The sequence below is a fragment of the Phalacrocorax aristotelis genome, chromosome 7, assembly GCF_949628215.1.
Source record: "Phalacrocorax aristotelis chromosome 7, bGulAri2.1, whole genome shotgun sequence".
NCBI classification, from domain to species: Eukaryota; Metazoa; Chordata; class Aves; order Suliformes; family Phalacrocoracidae; genus Phalacrocorax; species Phalacrocorax aristotelis.
The window spans coordinates 2,881,789-2,905,245 of NC_134282.1; the positions used below are offsets into that span (position 1 = coordinate 2,881,789).

The 23,457-nt window shown below is 42.1% G+C and overlaps 1 protein-coding gene across 11 annotated transcripts in view; it reads right to left on the reverse strand.

The window, feature by feature from the left end:
- NAALADL2 (N-acetylated alpha-linked acidic dipeptidase like 2) overlaps positions 1-23,457 on the reverse strand; it is a 503,571-nt gene that overhangs the window by 26,880 nt on the left and 453,234 nt on the right. For 10 of the 11 annotated variants that reach the window (XM_075098454.1, XM_075098450.1, XM_075098457.1 and 7 more), the window contains 2 exons: positions 8,796-8,889; positions 399-597 (listed from right to left, as the gene is read on the reverse strand). In XM_075098454.1, the coding sequence (XP_074954555.1) occupies positions 399-597; positions 8,796-8,889 (293 nt within the window). The remainder of the gene's footprint in view (positions 1-398; positions 598-8,795; positions 8,890-23,457) is intronic. The other variant, XR_012661452.1, reaches the window with a different exon arrangement.

A 23,457-nucleotide genomic window follows, 5' to 3' on the forward strand; every position in this document is an offset into this window, starting at 1 on the left:
CGGTATCTCGTATAATGCTGAATCTTCAATGAACTGTAAAAAGTTTTAAATAAAATATAGGTGGAGCTTGCCAAGCAGTATTAGACTTCAAAACATTTTCTTCCTCTGAAAGCTTACTGTACCGTCTAACACAAGTATCTGCCACGCCGCCTGAGTTGCCATCACACCGTACATCTTGTTAGCAGTGATGTCATGACAGAACAGCTACAGCGCTGCATTCTAATGACCTCTTGTATTGCAATGAATTAATGTTTTCTGCAGAAAGGACGAGATAGGGAAAACAGCTTTAATCTTGGACACTCACCGAGAATTGTTTTAGAAGAGGGTGACAGTTTTGAGAACCAAGCGATGCGAGATTACTGTTTTAGCTCAAATGAAGAATGCGCTGAACACCGTACCTGTAAAGTCCTGGAGGAGCTTGATGAACCAGGAAGCTTTTCTCCAAGCTCTGTAGCACATCATTGAGCATCCTGACTCTGATGGGAGCTCGCTCCTTGGGGTCATTAGCTGGGCGCATCTCATCCGACTGGAACAACTCTGCGGTGTCCCTCAGACGTGACGCCACTGCAAGCAGCTGAGGAACGCCTGCTTCATCACCTAGGAGCAGTCAGAGAAAGGCAGTTGCCAGTGATTCAGAGGGCATCGCTTATTACTCTTGCTTACAAGTCAAAATTAATAGTCCAATTAAAACCGGAGCCTCTTTTCCCTTGTGAGAATCATGCAATGATCAAGGAAAGCCACAGATCATTGCGCATACGCTCTGGTCTATTTTTCAAAGAAGATTGATTTGGGCTGTGATGTTTTAGGATCTAATAAGCTACGAGGAGTGATTTTGGGGTACAGCTTGAAATCTGCCACTGGAAGAACAGGCATGCAGGAAGCAGTGGTTATAAATCAGTAACTGTAACACTTCCTTCTGAGCCAGAATTTATTCAATGCCATTTGATGCCACTGCTCTCAAGTTTGAAAGCTTGTGCTTAGATTCCATAATGACTGCTGTATAGAAAATCGTAGTATGCAGAATTTAATTGAATTTTGTTCAACAGTTTAGAATCCTAGAGGTTAACAACAGCTGTAGAGGGGATGTGAAATCGTTCCTCTTAATCACTTAAATCATATGCCAATGAGCCCACTAACGCTTTAATTGATATTCAAATATATATTCTAGTCCAGTCAAATTTTCAAAACTTTTTAAGCGTCGAGTGTTAACTCTTACTTTGCTTGCAATCCCACATGGACACCAAACGAATAAAAGCCCACCGCCCTTTGGAGTGCACCGGATTTCGATATTTCCCTGTTCACAGTCCAGAAAGAGAACATGATACATGAAATGGAGTATTGTGAACGGGCAGCCTCTTCGCACCCGCAGCGCAGGTGAGGAGCTTGCCCTCCTTTCCCAGGGCGTGCATAAACCTCGCTCATTTTGGCAAGCACGCGGAGAGAGAAAGCAGAGCGCGAACCTGAGGTAAAGTCAAAAGTATCATCAGTCAGCAAAAACATTTCCCGGATGCAGGAATGACCTTTAAGACCAAGACTCACTTTGCCTGTTAAGGACAAGGAGATCAGCTATCCTCCGATCTTTTTAACGACGATTTAATCAAAACAACCCGCTCAGCTTTAGAAGCTGCCTCACCTTCAGCTGCACGTACGAACCTCAGTGAGTTCAGTATCTGGGTGACCGGGATGACTAACCCAGCAAGGTGGCTCAAGGCGCAAGTTAAACGAATACTACGGTTCCGTATCTAACGGATGCATGGGGAGATCAGAAAGAGTAAATGGAGAACATCAACCCCTTTCTCAAACCATCTGTGGGTGGAGTCTGAAAGGTGAGCATATATAATAGGAATGGAAAAGCAAATAGGTACCACAAAGGAATTCAAGGGAACACCTGAATGAGACACGTTCTCCCCCTCGTACGGAAAGAGATTTGCCGTCGGATACGTTTCGGCAAAGGGAAGGGAGCTCACAGATCCCCACGCACTCCTGTCACACAGCTGACTAACATATTCTAACACAGCAAAACATGAAACGATCCAAAAAACATGGAGAGACAGATGCTGGCGTGAGAGAAACTGTCAGATTTCCTCAGCTATCAAGATAAATTTCAACAAAGAACAGAAGCTCCCTGCAGGAACAGGAGTGAGAGAAGATGGTTTATGTCTGTCTTGGTTTGGGACAAGGTTGCTTTGTCAACGCCTTTTGCCCAATCCACGTCTCCCTGCTTAGAACAGATAACAGGCGCTGCAGTACCTTGATGTAGAGGACTGGTATTTTTCTGATTGAGCCTGGAGTAATTTAAAGTCTGGTTAAGTTAGGCTGATGCCTCAGAAAAATATTCTCCAAGCATATAAACTTGGCACACTTGGGGTATTTTGCAAAATATCAGGATCCTCAATTTTCAAATCTCAGGCAAACAGCCTGCGCAGCTGCAGAACTTGCAATTTCCATGCATATAACCCAGGTACTGGTACTGCGTGAACCTTACCCTGGGACTTGTGTCAATACAGAAAGGTTTAAATCCACTCTGTTAGAAAGAACCCTTTGGTTTCAGCAGAGTGCTTCGCTCTCCAAGTAACATACAACATTGTTAATTTTTATTCTGAATATTAGACAAACACTTGTAAATGTCAGCTCTGCCTTTCCGATAGGGACAGTGAGACGAAGGGAGAAGACATCATTCTACATTTGGCAATGAAGTGAACCAGACCACCCTTTTAAACAGAAAAATCCTGTAACTGCTCTCACTCCTCCTCCACAGCATGCATTTTGCCCCTAAGCCAACCGCGCTTTACTTCACAGTCATGGGTAAAAAGCGCTGTTCACATCACACTCTAAACCAGCACTCATTATAAAACAAACACCCAGGCAGGCCCTCTTCAATTCTTCAGTACAAAAGCTGCAAGCGTCTGGGGCCGGCGCTACCGCAGAGAAGTGCGGACACGGCTTTAAGGGCATCGGTAGTTTTTACCACAACACGCTGAACTTCACTGCCAAGAGAAACTGTGATTTATGCTTTTCTCAAGCTGAGCAGCTGGGAGTGGAAGGGCAAATGATTCTTAAAGAAGAGGACGCATTAACTAATAATGTCTTAAACATCTTGTGATGCTTCTACAGAGAAAATAAAAAAACCTGCAAGCGTTACTTCACTCGAGAGGAAACAATGCCACGTTATTGTGCTCTGTATTCTTTGTCCTTTCGTCTCCTGTGTGAATCATGATGAATCATCCAACCTACTTGTTTAGTTGTTAAATAAATAAAATTGCAAGTACAAGAGAGTGACTCAGGAGTATGTATACTCTCGATCAGAGAATTATACTGTTGAATTTCATTACGCTTGCTAAATGTAACTGGATTTTATTCAGAAACAGGTGACACCAAATAGATATTTATTTTTCCAGACACTGAGTACAACAGCCTTGCCCTGTGTAACTGATTGCTCTTATGAAAAGTGCTGCTGGAGATTTAACGTTTCCAAATTGCATTTGTGCCCTCTGGTACGACGGCACTTGCCTACGCGTGCCCACGGGAGAATGATCAGCAGTTTAAGGCGTGACGCTTGCTCTCCACACGCGTGGACAGGTGCTTGCGTGTAAGAGAGCGGGGGAATTGCTTCGGGTTTTGATTAGCTTGCACAGTCGTGATCAGCTACGGCGTGGTGTTGTACTCACTAGGAAGATTTTTCATGCTGTGCAAAATTGGATGAACAGACCCGGCAGTGGAAAATCCGAATGGGAAAGCTTTTTAGAAAGTACCCTAAAGCGGGCGGAAACACAAATCCACGGGCATCCTCGGTGCAAAGAATACGTTGCCATCAGCTTCAATTTTGCTGCCGTGGCGGCTGCTGCGCCAACTGATCGGATATTGCTACAAGAAGCCTCTTTTCGAAGAGACTATCACTAAAAAGGCACGTTGTGACATATCGTCACGCATGTCAATGCAGAGGACGTTGTCAACAGCTTTCTACAGAGCTGCTGAAACATACGTGGCCTACTGACACAGAACAGCTGCTCACCCTTCCCCTTCGGTGCCAAATGCTTTGTCCACGGGAAATGCATTTCTCCATGATTTTTTTTTTTTTCCCCAAAGGCTGATGAAAGGTTTGCCAATACTAATATATAATATCCTTGCAAGGATACAAGATGTCAGCTTCTCACAGCAAAGAAGGTATTTCTATCATATACCCAGATAACTAACTGTTGCATTTTTTCACTTCTGTAGCAGTCAAGAATAACAGGTGAGGACAATAAAAAAGGAAGCTTTCCGAACATTATGGACAGATGGAGAAAGTAACTCTGAAAAGCACCCTGAATGATCAGGGAAATGCGGTCAAGCAGGTAAAATGATGCCAGGCTGAAGACTAGCAGATAGCTGTAGGCAGTGAGTGCGCAGCCATCAAGTAAATGACAGAGATACGTTTCTCTATTGATTTTTCTAAGGACAGAGAGTTCAGACTGATGTTTTGAAATGTACGGGTTGAGCCAGGGCTGTGGAAAGTCATGCAGACCCTTCCTGGAAATGGCTTATCATAAAACAGATTATTTTTACATTTCTGCTAGCACTGACGAGTATTATCACCCCAAGTGCTTCAGCCGCTGAAACATCTGTAGAACATCCATTCTGGGGAGAAGAAAGGGCCTAACTGATAGGAAGCAACACAAAACTGACACTGCCTCAGCCAAAGAGCTTGAAATCACAGCCCTTGCCCTCCCTATACAGGGAAAACCAGAAAATCTCACCCCCAGCTGACGTAATTTGTCTTTGTAGGCCCCTCTCAGCCAGTGCCTACCAGAGGTGGCTTACAGCTTATCCGATCTGCTTACGAGCTTCAGCAGCCCGCGAGGAAAGCCGCACCTAGGCAAACTTAGCACGCGTGCCTAGTGCTGCCCAGCCACCGTCTGGGGCAACAGACACCAGTTTCTGACAGGTCTGCACGAGTCCCGGTGGGCCCAGTGACCTGCAGCAATGAAACGGTATCGGCTGCTACAGCCAGCAGCACCAACGCGAGAGGCACGGCCAGCACCGAACCCGGTGGCCTTTGATTTTGTAAACTGTGTGACTGGACTTGCTGTTGCCGAGTCAGGCAGGTGCGAAGCTACAGAAAGGCTTGCGATCCTAACGAGACACTTCAACGCTTCCACCATCGGTCCCTGAAGCTTGCTGTAATACACCCTAAGTTTCAAAGAGGCTCAAATACAGCGCAAGAGAGGCTACAAGGAGCAAGTCCAGACTGCACACTGCTAAAAGCATTCAGCAGATGATACTAATATGTTTTGAATAAAAATGCTTATCTATGTACAAAATAGTATATATATAGATGCTTACACATTTGTACTTGCATATACATACAAAATACTTCCACTGAAATGCTTAAAAGAACCATTTGTATCGTTCACACCCCAGATTTGACACCTTGTCTGCGCCCTACCTCAGAAGATAAATTGGGTTTTCATAGCATGCAAGGCCCAGCGAGATATTCTTGTACTTGAGTCAAGTTGCAGCGGGTCTTGATTTTAACCGTATGAAAGGCGCCAACACCGCACAACTGCAATGTGTAGTTAATGACAACATTTTAAACTGTCACCTATTTATGAATTTCTCTAAAATATCACATCTGTGATCAGACAGATAACAGCCTGAATGGCCCTGGGGACCTGGATTTCAGTCTTGGAAACCATCTCATATCATTTATGACCACGAGGTTTCCTGTCAAACACCAGACCATCAGCAGATGCACAAAAAGAAACGTCTCTCCAGTCACAACCCTTCCTTTCAGGTAAACCCCAAAGCAGTAGCTTGTTTCCAAGAGTTCTGGCGTGCGCAAGCGGAGAGAACACGTGCCGCTTAACGGCCATTTCCCCGTCTTTCTGAGGGACGGGCCTCGAGCCAGGCGTAAACGTGATGTGGACGACACTTCCCTATGCCCTGCCATCCAGCCTACCCTGGATGTAAGAAATGGTTTAGAAAGTGCTGAGTAACGTCCCGCTGAATTTAACAGAGCTAAGAGTAGAGACCCCCAGCATATTACAGAACTAAATCCTTTGGAAAGGTAAATAAATGCAGTATTAACAAATATTAAGATACACACATCCTTTTGTGAGGACATCCAGGGGGCTGCAAAACTGTGACTCAAGTATTTACACGTATGATTTAACTTCAAGAACGTGAGAAAGTCCCCGGGGCAATAAAACGTGTGTTTAAGAGACTGGCTGAACCAGATCCCAGAGGCACAAAATTAAGCCTAATGAACAAATCTTCTAGCGTGTCGTGCAGATTTCCATTCACCTTTCCTACATTTACAGTTTGCATCAGGTCGGAGAAGGAAATAGTTTACTAAGACAATGCACCTTTGACCTGGAAATCTAAGACAGCATAAAACCTTTTGAAGCATGGAGAAATTCATGTTAAATCTTAAAGAGTGCAACTTCTCATTCAGGTAACCAGAAAAAGACCATCGTCCTATTGGTTTCCAAAATAAAAAACAAACTGTTAATTGACACAAGTCAGAGATAGATGAGACATGAAAGTCATGAGAAAAGTCATTAAACAAAACTCCAAAGTGAATAGCTGGGAGAAAACTTATCCTGCTGGCCCTACAGCCTAGAGAATAACTTTCCCTCCCCTGAAGTGGTTGAGATAAATGATCTAAGCCGAAGTTAGCAGAAAAAAGTCAGTTTAAACCAGAATTTCCTGTTAGTCAAAATAAAGAAAAAAGGAAGAACAATACCGGACATCTCCTGTTCAGTGGAAGGAATACCAGCTGACCCATGCTCCTCATTTGATGATTATTCTCTGCTGTGTTTAGGCTGAACTAAACCAATATTTATACGGCACAACAGAGCTAAAATCACTTGTCTCTCTGGATGCTCACTGATTCCAGACCAATGCTACCCTATCGACTCCTAGGTCTTGACAATGATGGATGGCAAGGATTAAAGAAAAGGTATCGCACTTCTGTGAACGTGTATTACAGAAAAGTGCTTCTCGGTACTGTAGGGAGTGAACGAACTGCACGGGAAACCCCTCAAGATTGCAAAATCTCTTTAAGTCCGAGATTAGATGTCACATTCTACTAAACTCCATGTAAAGTTTTGGTGTGGTTTTATATAACTTCCATCGTTATTTAACAGATCAACTTGAGAGGTCGGTAAATGTGTAAATAGAAAAATTGTTTTTGAAAGGCCTTAGCGCTCTACAGGTAATCTCTATCAGAGGCATGACTGGAGAAGAGGAAAAAAAACACGATTTTACCTATCTCGCATTTTTCCACTGTGAGGTCCTAACAAGGGCGTGCTTTGGAGTAGTCTCTCAAATTTCATAGGGGGTTCTTGTTAGGGATGTACCTTTTACCATTTCTTTTAAGTTTACTCAATTCTGACCAGAACATCAGCTTCTGAAATATCCATTTGTACGCCATTATGTTAGCGTTTGGCAGCTAAATTATCAAAGTCTCCAAGGACTAAGCCTCTGATGTGCTCTCTATGCCAGCCTCCTTTCAGTTAGTCACTTGGAAAAGGAAGGAGAGATGGATCTCGTTTGAGTACACTGAGATATGAGGAAACTGTAAGGAAAAAGGGACAGAATGGGAGGAGGAAGACAGATGATTCTGAAGGAGAAAGCTTATGGGGCTGAGTGACACTAGGCAGTGTTAGAGGCTAGACTTCTCCATCCTTAGTCCTCAGGACTGGAGCTAAGACAGATATTCTTTTTGTAATTGATAAGAAGGAGGTTTATTGTTCCTTTGAAGTCTAGATACCAGCAGAGAATATCTCAGTAACGTACAGTGAGTTTAGTTCCTTGTATCAACATTTTTCTACCAACTGTAGGGAAAAAAGAACAACCAACAAACCAACAACAACAACAAAAACCCTGAAAAACCTCCCGAAGCAACAGCACACGCACAACTGCACCCTCTAACTGTGTTATCTTCAACAGCTTGAGCCAAGGGCTATTGGCTTAATTGGGTTCTGTGGTCAACACAGGCCAAAAAGACTGCAGGATGCTTGCTCTTTCATCAAGCCCTAAAAGGCCACAAGACAACAGGAGGAGCCAGAAATGAGAAGGCGCTGCAGCAATACTAGTAATGGCTCCACGGTCTTGATGGAGTGGTCTCCTGTCAAGGCGTTCATCCTACACCAAGCAAACAGTGTCAAATCCAGAGTCTACAAGAGTTATATCTGCATCATTTACAGGTTACCAGTCACTTCTGTTCACTTCCTGACTAGGAACTTTTTTGTCCCCCTCCCTAACCCCAACCCATCGTCCCCCAGCCACCAAGATCAGTATCAAATCAGAGCTTCCAGGGTCTCCGGGCTTCATCAACTCCAACAATACGTATTGGTAAGTGATCGTGCTATCTCACACCTGAAAAAGGAGAAAAGTTAACGTGCTCTGCCAACAAGGTGAGTTAGTGGAATAACCAAACGAGGAAGGTGATTAAGAAGCCAAATGGCACCGGGATTAGAAGTCTTCTCTTGCTCGTCCTGAACAAACCCTTGAAGGGAATTAAAATCAAGTTCAGTCACAGAGGTTATCATCTTTGACTGTAATGATGAGATTTTAGCACTAATTATTGCTCAGCTGACATAGTAACATCAGAAGAAATATAAACATTTTATGGCTTTGTTTAGCAACAAAAGCTGTGTTTTATTCAACATTATATAATGACACTGTTCAACTAGTAAAATCACTGGCTATCATTCAAGTGGAAACTGAAAATCCGTGTCAGGGAGTAGATGATCCCTTTTTTTTTTTTTCTCTGTATCGATGGAGAACAATATTTCTCTAACAAAAATTACCTTTAAGACTGTTCTGAACTTCTAACGCGATGTCGAGGGCATTAAACGGCAAAACTGGTTCATTGGCAATTTGCAAAGTCACTTGTCCTGTTAGCTGAAAAATAGAAAAAAACCCACATAACCGTCAAATAATTTCTAGCGGATTTAACAGCCAGCACTTCTTTCGGAAAAGCACATACTTTCATTACATTGGATTTTCAGGGAAACATGAATAAAACTCCATAAACACATCTTTGTGAGAAGGAATATGACCTGGACCGTTGTCTTTGTAACACAGCATTAAAAAAATATTAAGAGATTACAATTTATGACCACACACAAGAACTCTGTGCAGTACTTTTCCCGTGGACCCACGATACTGCAGGAGTCTCTGAAGGGCCTTATTTTTGCCTTGTTTTCAAATAAAACATTCTCAGAATAGGAATGAGGTTTACTGTTTTACTTAGTTCTCTGGTTTTAGTTACCGGATTCTGAGGGTTTACCCAAGCGGACCCCCCCCGCCCAGCTCCGACGTTAATGAGCCCGTGGCTCACCGCAAGCTGCCCGGCAAACCCAGTGCCTTCCGCAGAGCTACGTGCCGACGGGACGCACGCAGCCGTGCAACTCCCAGACTGGATAGAACGCCACGTTCTCTCAGTCGCTTACAGAAAGCAATTCCCAAATGAACGACCGGCATCTCTCAAGTCCGCTCCAGACTAGACATTAGCACCTGCCGTGAAACTCAATGGCACGAATGGTTCTTTCCAACCGTTCCGGAGATGAGGCCAGGGACTGACTGGCCTGAGTGCTTTTTTTTCACTTAGAGAAGACAGGCTCTCCAGCTCAAGGCTTAGCCATGCTACAGGGGCTGTGTATAGAAATATGTCTTCCTGCTGAACTATACCTGGCCTGTGATTAAACAGAGGATTTCAGTCTCCAGGCTGCCAAGTCCTTCACTGTTCGTGGGAGCTATAAAAACACACTGACAAAAACATGCAAGAAACTTTCATTCATCTTCTTCATATCTTGATATTGCAAAAAGGGGGAAAAAAATACCTGTAGGGCTGTGCTCTAAAATGGAATGATGGCTGCGGATGATGGTGATCGTGTTGATAAAAACGTGGGCTGAATAGAATCGTATCGTACAATACTTCCCAAGGTGTTTGAGGGGTTAGAATAATATCTGTCCTTCAAAAGCAATATGATAATTGCTGTGCTGAAAGTAGCATTTTAATTCTACAATACAGAGTGGTAGGAAAAGACAACAATGCTAAGTAATATTAAAAACAATAGTACAGCAATTGAAAAGGAAAACCATCTCCCAGGGAAGTGGAGGAAAACAGGGTAATATCACACATACAAGTTTCACGGAGAAAGATTAATAGAACCCGAACAACATTTCTAAGAAAGCATTACAGAAATACTGTTTTTTGACCTGGCCACAGACTGATTTCAGTAGAGAGGCTGAGGGAAGGTGCCGTATATCAGGCTGCAGCCTCCATCTGAGCAGAGGCACAGTGTGAAGCTAGTGAGATTTACCTCTAGGGAATACAGTATTGCAGAAGGCAGGAAGAAAAAACTTACCATATACAGAGTGAGAAAAAAAATCCTGAGGAATAATGATACGTCAGGCTGTTATCAGGAAAACTACAGAACTAAGAGTGAACTTGAAAGAAGATGAAAAATACTGTGTTTGGATGTCTGTGTTACAATATAACACGGTAACCTCTCGTGAAACTTCTCTGCAAACTTCCCAACTGCACAGGCCGTTGATGCTTGAAGGCCGTTCCATTTTCTAGCAGTGATTATACACAAAAATCTCTGGGGGTTGAAAAGCATTAGAAAACATTGCTCTTGGGAATATCAGAGAGGTATTGCGGAACCACAGAAAACAACACCGTGAGGGCAAACAGAAATCTGTACAAAGCCCTATCCAAACCAGGTTCATATAATCCAGCCATAATCTACTGTAGAAATCTGGTTTCAAATGTCCAAACGCCACGGAAAGTCCTTCCTCATCCTGCACGGAACTCTCTCAAGATACAGCTGCCCAAAACATTAACAACCTCTCAGTTGCTCTGGAAAAGCAACGGTGGCAATGAAATAACAGCCTATTAAAGAGGAGGCATTCTATATGGCGCCCATAGTCATTGAACCCTAAAGAGTACTATATCACGCTAAACACGTGAATTCTTCCCTGACGACCCATTTCTGCAAAACCCTTCACTAAACGGTAATGCCAGATACATATTCATGGGTATATTTTAGGGAGGGACATGCACAGTTATCCAGCGCTGCTGATACTTTTCAATCTGTTACCGCAATGTTTAAGAACACAAAAGTATGGGAAAAAAAATGCTTCTTTTCTGAGGCGTGAAAGTGGCATTAAAGAGGAGAACACCCTAGTAAGCATCTTTCCTTTTCATCATTATCTCCTACAGAATCTGGTTTGATTTTTATAAGCTCTTGCCTTATTTCTATTTCTTCCAAGCGATTTTATTTCACTTTTGACTACATAAGACCAAAGTTGTTTTCTCTTCCCTATTCAAATAAAGTTATACCATCAAAATCTTATGACTGACTGAAGCATTTTGGAAACTTTATAGTCTCTCTGTATGCAATACTGCAGACGTTTGTGTGTTAGTAAACAGGTAACAGCGGTGTTTATTACCTCACGTACTTCGCAGGCTAATCTGGAAGAAATCAATCACATAAAGGAAAGCTCAGAGCATTGATTCGAACAGAGTAAGTAATAATGCTGCAGAAGCATATATCAAACCCACATAATGCAGCAAGACAGAAAAGGCTACTGATTTCTTATTTATAGTCTTATTTTTGGATATACCATTCCCCCGAGTACAACACTGAATATACATGGAAAACAAAGGCAACCTTCCGCCCCCTTTTCCCTGTTGAAAAATGGTTCAGACTGTCTATTGAACTATTAAATGCAAGAATAACTTAGCAAAGAGTAAAGACAACAATTTTCTTATAAACTGAAATGCTAAAGCAGCATAATTGATTCTATTCCCATGCTGAACTGGCTGTAACACTAATGACAACTTCTCAAATAACATTTATACAGAATAATACACGCAATACACACAATAATTGATGGAACATTTGCACAATTACCAAGTCTGAAGAAAAAAATTACAGTTCAAATGCTAATTGATTCTGAAATGCTTTTCTTGTAGAATTTAAAAGGAAAAAATAATGAATGTTTTCACTGCGCTGGGCTTTGGGACAGGTATTCTTCAATAAACTAAAATGCTTTTAATGAACTTCCAATTACTTTTGAGATAAATATTAATATAAAACATAACAATAATTGCAGAGTTATACTGTATACTGCAAAATATATACCAAGGTAACATTTTTACAAGGTCTTTGACTTTACAGCGTAAACATCTTCGTAGGAAGGCTGTAAGTTCTGTCCCTGCCTTTATCTCTCTGACACCGTGCAGACCCCAACGCGAATTAAAAAAAACCCCAAACCAAAAAGCTTCCAATAATGCGGGTGTTAAAGATGGTTCAGTATCACAGGACACTTCCTAAATGAAGCTGTAGGTTCTTCTCTCTTCTGAAGTGTTATAACCTACTCATTTAGAACTGTCTTCCTGCAGTTCTGCCCAACCTATCAACCTAACTTCACTATGAACGGCAGCCCTCAGGGCCATCAGGAGGGTCTGCCTCACCCTCCAAAAGACTGTGACAATAACATCATAACTGGATTGAATAGACACGATATCTATTTACATCTATGTAAATTATAAACCTTTTTAGCTGTTTTACAATGTAAATAAGGAAACTAAAATGCTGTTGGGAGGGCTCGTCATTGAAACGATTTTTTTGATGAGCATGGTTTTTCAGTGAGTTAAACTCCATTTTCAAGGTAACTTGCTTCCTCAAATATCCAAGCTGCCTCCTAACAACTCAAGGCATGTCTGTGGTCATGCACATTTTTTTTTTTAAGACCTGAATACTTAAAACCGAGAATACAAAAATGTGAAAGGCTCCGCTCAGCCGTTTTTACACCGACTCAGTTTTGCTTGTGGGCCATGCTGGTATCGATCATGCCTTGCAGAGACACGTCTTCAACGTTATCTGGTTTTACAGACAGCACAGGCATGGCAACCCATCTTCCGTTCTGTCATACGATGAGAAACTTGTACGATGAATGAAATGAAAACATGTTTAGTGGATATGAAGATATGAAAATATTATGCGTGAGAGAGATCAATCCGCTAGAATAAACACCAGCACGTCGTGCGCAGGCAGTTTCTTTAGCGCAGAAGTTCATGTGCCAGCCTCCTTTTTTTTATCTAGCGAAACTTGCGCCCGTGCGCTCCGCAAACCTCAGCGGGTGTAAGTATTGGACATTTTTAGTAACACTAAGCGCTAAAATCTAACCAGACATCTCAGATCTCTTTGTGTGCCAAGCTACAAACAACATAATTTAAAAAAATCAGGTAAGCTGCCGTGTTTATCCTTTCGCGAGCACCGCTCCTAAGTAGTGCCGTCCTCCAGCTGTACCTGCTGCAATGAATTAGACGCAGCTACTTGAGACCTGAATCATGCAGTGGCAACTCCTTTGGATTTCAAGCCGTATACCTCTGACGCATACTGCTGCTTCTTTCCCGCATTCTACAATTTTCACGTTTTTATTATATGATTTTATTCTATGACTATCAACAACATGTCACCTTACTGATACCTCTGGCATGTTCAGGGCGTGCAGAGCGCACACGTGGCAGGTAACCTACCGAAATCGTGACAACTCGTGTTAGAAAGCAGATAATGTAGCAAGGCAGAGCAGCAGATCTGGATGGATTCCCAGGTAGAGGCTCAACAGGCCTCTGCGTGCAAGACTTCCTACTAGACTCGCACAACCCTTGTAACCGATCAGGGGGTGCCACTGGGCAACCGACTCGTTTGAACTCTGAGCCTTGACTTCCTCTGCCGTCAGGCGTTAGTTTTCGAGCCACGTTTGCCCTCACACCTCGCACCTCTGCCCCCACGCATTACCCACGTGGTTCATGGATGAGGAAAGAGCGTGGGACGATACTGTGCTGTTTAGGGTGATCAATAACTGCGTGTTGAAAACAACACTTCTTTTTCCTCTTCTTTTAAAGGTGAATGAAAAGGTTTGACTTTTGTGGCTGGCTGTTGCACTGTCTAATCTCAGGTGTTCATCTCCTTGCATCAAGGGCTCGCTCTCCGCACGCACTGACTAGCAGAGGGACCTGCTGGCATCTTTTGACATTAACCCAAACAAACAACGGTTTCAGTGTCCACACCCACGTAAATAAGGAATAAACCTCTGCGTGTATTGAGATCCCCTCTCACAACATGAGCAATCTCAAATGTTAAAATAATCAGTCTTCCCCAAGCCCGCGACCCTGCAAAGTTAAAGAAATAGTTTTGATCATACAGGCAAATTTCCTGAATTTGCCTTCTGCTGGTTCCCCCCTGCCCCCCAATTCCTTCATGTTATCGGATTTTTTTAATTAAGCATGAGAAATTGAGTCTATTTAAATGAAATCTGTGATTCCCTGGAAATAAAATAATTTCAGCGCCTCATATTACTGGATGAATGGCAGTAATAGTGACACTCATGATAAAGTAATGAGCATTTTTAATACTGGGGTATCAATTTACTGTAGAAAAATTTCCTGCATAATCAGTCTACCCAGTAGTTTTTCTTATATTCATCACCCCCCAAAACAGTTAACTGACTTATACAAGAAAAGTCAGAGGCAGGAGCACAAGAAAACCACCGGTTCTTTGACCCTCTATTTTTCTGATTACACACAGAAATGGGATCACAGACGTGTTTGCTGTGCACTAAAGCTGTCAGCTTTTCAAAATTCAGAACTTCTCGAGAACTCAGTAGCACCACACGTGTTTTTGTTCTTGCCGCAATCTACCTCAGCACCAGGGCACGTGTTTACACTACAGGTCAAACGATATTTTGGGGCTATTTGACATGCAGTTCAACACACAGTATTTTAGGTCAGTAGAGGGCTCTCTGAGAAAAGAGTACGATGAGTCCGTGGCTACGGTGGGTGAACTAGAGCACAGTAATTCATAACAGATAGCTCTTTCTGACCAAGGGAAGTATGAACTGTATCTGAGGCCTTACAAATATTAAAAACCTGATTTCAACACCCGCCTCCGTCATTTGGTATTGTCTTCTTTACTCTCAGCATAGGAAATACAAGCGATAGTGACCAAAACACAGATTCTCCCTCTCTGCAGGGGTCCTGTGCACAGCAACCAACACTTCACTAATTGTATTAGGTAGCACCAGCATTTGGAGCCCCAGAGTTATATGTTAAGATGTGCCAGTGCTACCGGAGCTTGGGCCGCGTGCTCCGGAGTACAGAAGTTCTCTATTTACATGATCATATGCTACATTTTTCACATGGCTCATGACGAGATTCTGAGGCAGTGAGAAATAAAGGTCAGAAGTATTCTCTTCGGTGATTCAATTGCTCAAAATCTAACTTGTTGGCCCACTCAGTAATACACAGCGCTTTGAGCAGTGAAAGTACATTTTCTATAGATTTGTTTTGCAGCTGGGAGGGATCGTTCATCCCACTGCTTTCAATTACTTGCACAAAAAAGAAACTCATCTCTGCTTTATTTTCTGTGTACGTGTAGAAATTCCTACACTTTAAATGATATTTATATCAAGTATATGGAAATATACATTTTGTGTATATTTAAACGCATTTATGTGACTCTTCTAACATGTGCCTATTAAAAAATATGTTTAAAATTGTATTAATTTCTAGGAAGCTGTTATACCCCATGCCCTGGGTTGTAACTCCATTAGGTTATACAGAGTTTCTTTCCACTCCTACCTTCTGCCCAGGTCACCAATGAAAGGGTGTGAGCGGGTGGGGACGTCCAGGGGCCACGAGGCTGCTCCTCACGCAGCGCAGACAGCAATCCTCCTCCCTTCCCCAGCCCAGAGCGGGCAGAGGTGCCTTGGGCCCTGCGAGACACCACTGCGCTCCCAAGCGCCCTGTCCTGGGACGTGCAGGCACCCAGGGCACAAACAGGCTTCAGACGGGACTCATGCAGGACTGTGCAACGCTGACTACTGAAACCGATGCTCCAGATTCAAACTTCAGAGCGGGTCCTGGTGGGACAAGGGGGGGTGGACACAAGTTGCCCTTGGGGAGATTCCGACTGGACACCAGAGGGAAATATTTCACAGTGAGGACAGTCACCACTGGAATAATCTCCCCAGGGAAGGGGTTGGCTTGGCCACGTTGGACACCTTCAAGAGTCGTCTGGACAGGGCGCTGGGGCATCTTGTCTAGACTGGGCTCTTCCTAGAAAGGCTGGACTAGATGATCCCTGAGGTCCCTTCCAGCCTGGGATTCTGGGATTCAGAGGGGAAACACACTCCGATGCGTTCGGCACCAGCTACCGTCCGAGCCTGGGGGCCGGGCTGAAGTCTGGCCCATCGTGGCCGTAACCACGCTCTCGTTACCGCAGCGGTGGTGAACGGGAGTTATTAGCTCAGCTCCCAAGACACTGGCTTTATTGAGTTAGGCTCGGCACGGCGTAAATGAACCGGTACTCAGCCTGGTTTGTTTGGAACCGGGGCGGAGCACCTTTACGTCTGTGCAGGATGCCCAAGGTTAATGCGTACGCAGGAAGGCACTCAGTTACCTGCAAAGCACGGTTCCTTACGTGGGCAGTGCAGAAGTGTAGATAGAAAGGGAGAGTTTCTCTAGTGCTTTATTCTCGCTTTTTCTGCACACAAACAGAGATTGCATGTCTTTGAAGTACGCAGGTAAGTAGCAATAATCTTGAGAAGGGTTTATAATCCTGTATTTCATATTTATGTATGTCAAATTGTAGTGATATCTTGGTGCAAAGAAAGGCTTGAATTAACTTCTAGAAGGGCCACTAGATTCAAACCTCTTGTTACAAAAAAAGTTAGTCACTTAGAGATTTCCCTAGTGTGGGGAGTTACGAGCATGCAAAAGGATATAACAGAACGCTCTTCTGCACTGAGAGCTTCATGAGCCCTGGGTGAAGAGGTCACACCATGACAATACAATCATTACAAACCCTCACACAAGATTTCTTAAAGAAAATTTTAAAGTTTGTTCTAGCATGAATTCTTTTTTATCTCCAACTTTAAAGTCAGGTTGCTCTGGTTACCAGCTGCGGACTTTGAGTGACAAATACAGAAAATTTTGCTTTAAAGCTGAATAATTTGCAAATAGCATTCCCATAACCCGAGATGCCGCCGTTGCATAGAAAGGGACCTTTTAAATGCTTTCGTTCTTCGACCCTCTTCAGGGATAGCAGGAGCAGGGGGAAATTAGTGCGAGATCCTTTTTAAAGAAGCAATGTTAACTGCCTGAAGCTGGTTACAGGCAGTCCTGAGGAAATAGATTTAGCTACTGTTCTGGTAGAAAGAGAAGTGTATAATGAAATATGAAGCAAAATTCATTTCCACACATCAGAGGCAAAGATCTCTAATGACAACGATCACATTCAGAAACTGCATCTTGGATAGATCTTTACTACCTTAAGCCAAAAGTACGTAGCTTATTTTTTTATTTGCATGTATAATACAGACATTCAAAGGATAAAACATGCAGGTAGGCAACAGCGCACACACTTCAGGAGAAGAAATGTTAAGCTTTTTTTCTGGTTTAAGCCATAAAGGAAAGCTTAAAGTTAAAGAAAGTTTTTTTAAAAAAAAAAAAAAAAAAAAAGAAATACGAGAGATATCACTGCCGATTCCCGCGTACCGGTATGGAAACACAGGATGCTGTGATTAACAGCTTGGACATTTAGTACATAGTTCCAGGAATCATCACACTCTTCTATGCTACTAAAGGCCTTCACCATGTTTGCTACCAGTTAGTGAATATCAGTAGCTTTCCCTGAGTTATGTATGTGTTTAAGCCTCTAATCAGGAATTTAGCACAACCATCCCTCCTTACTCACGATACAGGATAATCAAAGCACAAGATGATAGGACTCAGCAAGATAATTGATAATTTTGTTAGCAGTTGCCAGACAGTTGGCTGGGTCCTGCCGGTCCCTGAGCCTTACAAGCCAGACAGTAATGACTAGCAGATAAAATAAACAGCAGTGCAAGTCTGCATTTAATCACCCACGTTCACAAGCACTCTACAGAAATACAGATCAGCCTAGCAAACAGTATGTTGTCTTACAGTCCTAATTAACCGAAGTATCTTCTCGTATGCCTCAAGATACATGCATGAACCAAGAATCTTCCAGAATTAGGACCAGTCCCGGGATCTTACATTCAAGGACATCCAAGTACTTGCTAAGTTTCTATTTGATCTGTGAAGCCAGTTCTTATGCTGAATCTGCAGGACCCAGTCTGAAACTTGAGGCATTGTTAAAAACTAGATAATAGTCATCAGAGGAGTGCAATAATAAAGAAATCTGCAATAGGAAGCTTCAACCACAGCTTTCAGTTTAGACCTTGATATCATCTTTTTAATCACTCCCCTTTTACAGAAATGGATTTGATTTAATTGAACTCCTAAAAAAACCAGTCTCTAATCACACTTCATCAGCATGCAATTATTATTCAAAGGAAACCATATGTACTATTAGGCACTCTTAATTAAAATAATGCATATAATCTGCTTCAGTACCTAACAGTCTTTCTCCCCGATGCTCATTATTCTTTTTCTTCCATTATTGTGACAATACATTTTTCTTCCTATTTTTCCTCATCTACCCCCATTTCATTTATACACTTTTTCAACATTAACAATCATGATATCAGGGCACTGAGATGCGTTAGTACACCACCATCCTTAAAAACTCATTGCATAGCTTGACCTTCAAAATGTGTCAGACCTGACTATGGAGATTTGTGAGAAGAGGATGAGGAAATGCTGTAAAAGAAGAGCCTCAAACTGTACTCTTTTTTGCCCAAATTTCATTTACAATTTTGGTCTTCTAAGTGGCCATGCTGAAAGAAGAACATACGTTAGGCAGCAGTCAGTCCTTAGAGAGAGAAGCTTTGGGGAGGATGAGGGACAATGGATGGAGGAAATTGAATCTAGGAGTTGAAGAACTTGAAGAAAAAGCATCAATGAAGGGTTGAAGCGATGGAACTTGGAAAACTTGGACAGTCGGTTCAGCATCGACTCCCCAGAATAAGCATTATGAAAAGATTCACGAGAACATTACATATTAAAGCCTCCCTATCCCCTCAAACCCAGGAAAGCTAAGATATTTAACAGTTATAGAGAGAAAATATTGGTCTTTCCTCTCTTGCCACCTCTTGATGCAAAGGTACCTCAATTTTTTCCACTCAGGTCACCCGAATCAGTGAGGACTGCAGCACTGACAGTTCGTTAAACATGACAGACTAGCCCTGAGGGAGAGACACTGGTGAACCACAGTGCTGAGGATCCAAGGGAAGCTGAAACTACACAGTTCTATAGTATACAGCTCAAAGAAAAGACCCATAAACATTAACAGACACGTTCCACTTCAGGGGAGAACTGGATGGATAACATACCAGACCCCCAGACACCAGGACACACTGCGGTACCCACAAAGGGGCTCAATTTCCTTGTTAGGCAATTCCTTCGGTCAGGGTTATGTTCTGCTCTTGGAAATACTTGCATGGTCGTTACCAAGGCAGAAAGGTATTTAAGCTTCTTACTGGTATCGTAATTCAAAGGTGCAATTTGTGTGGACTTTTCACAGTACTTTTCAAATGAGAATATTCAGTCTTCAATGTATGCCATGTAAGACATACAACAGGAAGTAAACAGTTGAATTTCGTTAGTAATTTGAAATTTAGATCTCAAAAGGAGATCTCATACCTCCTCCTGTAATCAAATAGTTTAACTTAACAAATAAAGGTGGGGGAAGATTGGTTAGTTTATTTTAAAAAGAAAACATTAATTAAAGATGAATATGTTTGGGACTGAGCAAGTTCCCCTCAGGCTTGGGGAAAATGCCAAGTCTGACAAACTCTTTGAGCCTTAGGGAATCCCCGGTCAGCTTGATGAACGTACTGAAGTATTTTATAATTAGCTGGCACACTCCTGAGGCTACCAATTTACCTGAAAAAGAAACTCCCTCACCTTTCAAACCTGTCCCTGAACAACAATGAATAAAGACCTAACAAATAATGTTTCTCATCACAGAATATTTATATAAACAGAAAGAAAACTCAGAAGAACGTCCTGTGCTATAGAATGGCCCTCAAAATTCATAAGGAACCCTAGCAATAAAACTCAAACTATCTGAAGGTAGAATTGGGATTTATTGCCACATCTGGGGCTGTAATAATACCCCTGTTCCTCAGATAGTGAAATTACGACGGCCATTTCATCCCACTGCACCCTATCTTTACATGGGCTCTATATTAAAATGATAAAGGCAGCACGATATAACGGTAACAACAAAGATTAAATAGAGAAGCACGTTTTAAAAGCCTGTAATCTTACAACACTGCCGGAAATGTTACTACTTGCTCAAACGACAGCAGTTGCTGTTAAGAAAAAACGAAAATCAGTGTTTACCTACGGTGTTGCACCATGGTTGGTCCAGGTACTACCTGTTTTAAATATCTTATTATTTGTAATCATCATGAGTGGCTAAGCAACAAAAATACATCACATGTCTCAGAAAACAAGTCAAAAGACATCTACTCTGAAAGGCTGGTCGCCGGTCGTAGGCTTATCCGATAGAATGGAACAAAGCAGCGAGGGTGCGGCACACGGAAGGAACGGCTTACTCGAGGCTATCCGACAAGGCACGCTGTAAGAACCACTCAAAGCTCAGACTCACCGTGTTGGTAAGCACCACAGTTTTGTTAGCTTCTGGTCTGGCTATTCATTCCACAACTTTTGGTTCGGCTTCAGTCTTAGATTAACTTTCTGGAAGGAATGAGTTCACGGTAAGAGATCTCTGTATGGGCAAATAGACACGGAGACAAGCTTTGCCTGACAGGTAACAACAAGGATGGAGGTCTGATGGCTGTACTGAAAGAAGATCATGAAAGGGACATTGTTGAAGAGACTGGAGAGTGGAAGAGAAGGGGCTTGAAAAAGGCAAAAGATTTAGAAAGAAAAACAAGCTGGAATTTGCTGCACAATGTAAAACAGGAGCCTGGGGAATTTCTGAAAGAGAAGATGGCAAGATTAAAAAGACAGCTGAAGAAGATCATTTTGGCAACTGTGCTACAGATGGATTGGAGGGAGAAAAAAGACTTGCAAGGCAAATGTGTCAAGACAAGAGAAGATTACAATGCAGACAAGTGGTTTGATCATGAGGCCAGGGAGAAAAGGATGGATTTTTAGAAATACTATAGAATGAAAATATATCAGAGGAAAATACTTAACAATGTCCTTCAGCATACTGTAATCAGTGTGTACTCAGCATAATTTCCCCATACTATGTAAAATTCCAAATAAATTGGAATTCAGTTGAAGAAGGACTGCAGAATCTGGCATTGATATATAGTGAACAAATTAGCGGGAGTGCTGACAGTATCTAAGTGATATATGCATGCACGTGTGTAAGTGTACTTGCATACATTGATCAAAAACTCATCTCAAAATTTTTCTGCGTGTTAAAATTGAAGACAGATGCAGTTACAGATAAAATTAGATTTTCAGACCTAAAAATAAATTAAGACTTTGTAGAGTAAGAATTTCCCTTTTTTCCCTCTGCAGTGGAAAGGCAACCTATACAGGCATTCGATGTACTCTGAATAGCTTTAAACTAAATGTAAGTAATCTTCAAAAGAGTTTTTGATATCAGAGTGAAATTTCTGATCCTTTTGTACCATGTCGGCATTGTACACCCAAAATACAACACACATTATAAAGCTTTCTGTTTGTATATTTAGAGAAACTAAAAAGCCCTACAGAAACTGTTCAGATCTTGCTCCTTCGGGTGTACCATAATGCTGTAACAGCTTCTGAACCCTAACTAACAGTATTTTCATCCAAGCCTCACCCAATAATAAGGGCATGGGACATTTCTGGGGTCAGGAACTGACCAGAATGCACACTTAATGCCGGGTTTGAAAAAAAAAAAAAACCAAAAAGGTTTTCATTTATGGACCTGATGAAAAAGACAGACTTGAGACTTAACTCAGTAGCCAAAAGCAGTAGGTAACAAGTAACAAACCATAAGTTTTTTAATACCTTTTAAACTCCATTTCATGTTATGAATCCTGACCTCTTAAAATATTTGAAAGCAAAAAAATGGAAATGACAAAATCTAAATCCTGTGGTTTCTAGGCGTTGCTAACTGTGCGCTGCGCGGCGGTCACAGCCCACCATCGGGAGGGCTGCCCAAGGGACAGCACGTAGGCGTCCCCATGTCTGTCCGTTCCCAAATGCCTACAGCTTCCCTGCTGAGAACAGCAGACTAGACATAAGACCCAGTATTAGATTAGACCACTACAGCATGCTGATTTTGGTAATTTTTTTTTTACCTCCCGTCCTCCAGCATTCCCCTGCACAGAGGCCGCACGTCCCCGAGACAGAGGTTTACCCACACTTCTTCAGTCAGGTTTCTGCCTTTTCCGCTTACGCTGCTCAAGTAACAAGTGACATTTGCAAAAGAGGGGATGAAGGGAGAGACCAGCACCATCTAAGCAGAGAGCTTTATTTGTGCAGAATATTACATTAAAAGAGCCCAGTAGCTATTAGTGATTATTAATCTTCAATTACAATAATAGCCATATTTAGCAAAAAAAGAATAGGCTATGCTGCAAGTCATGAAAAAAGCCTTTTTAATTGTCAGCCCTGCTAGTCTAAAAGACTCGTCGCCCTATTCATTCAGTTATCATTCTGTAGTTTATAATTAAAGTGCTAATGTATATCAGAATTCTTTGATCCCAAAATAAAGGATTCTTTCACCAGAGAAATTAAGAACTCAGTAGTTACAGGAAATTCAAGTTTCCAAGTAAAAAAATAAAAGAAACAACCAAAAGTGAAGGAATGTAATTAAGGAAAAACTATGTTGAATAAGAGAAGGAAGAAACTTTGTGAGTAGTCATTCTGGATTGTGGAACCGTTTATCAAGGAAAGTGGCAAAAGGTCTTTCTCTTTGATACTTAAATACAACCTAGGAAGAAAGGAAGTGTACTGTACTGGCAGGAACGGACTAAATGACCCCCAAGTCCTTCATCTTAAGCTAACAAGCAGAGGTAACTCCTGTGTCCTGAAATCTCACTTCAATTAGCATGAGTTATCGTAATGATTCATAGCATCTCATCCGTGATATTTTATTTCCATTCTGATTTCACTTTTGAGGGAAAAGATACTCAGCAGCATGTTCTATCACAAGGTCTGTCTAAATTAATGCAAATAAAAAGAAATACGTGTGGTCATCTACAGTATGGACAAGCATTGTCTTAAACACTCAAGGTCAGCGGAACTCTTAACCTATAGTCTTGTCTCCTGAGTCTTATTGATTAAAACCAGTGTGACGGCAACCCGACTTTAAAAACCAAAGGAAATAATTTCCAGAATTAATTTTGGATTTTAGTCTGCTGAGAAGAATCTGCTTGGGTCACTGGAGACGTTAACTGGAGCACATATTTCCCCACCGCAGGTTAGATGACAGGTGCTAAAAGAAGCTGGTAACTAAAAGGGATAGAGGCAGCAAGGCAGGAAGGTCCCACACT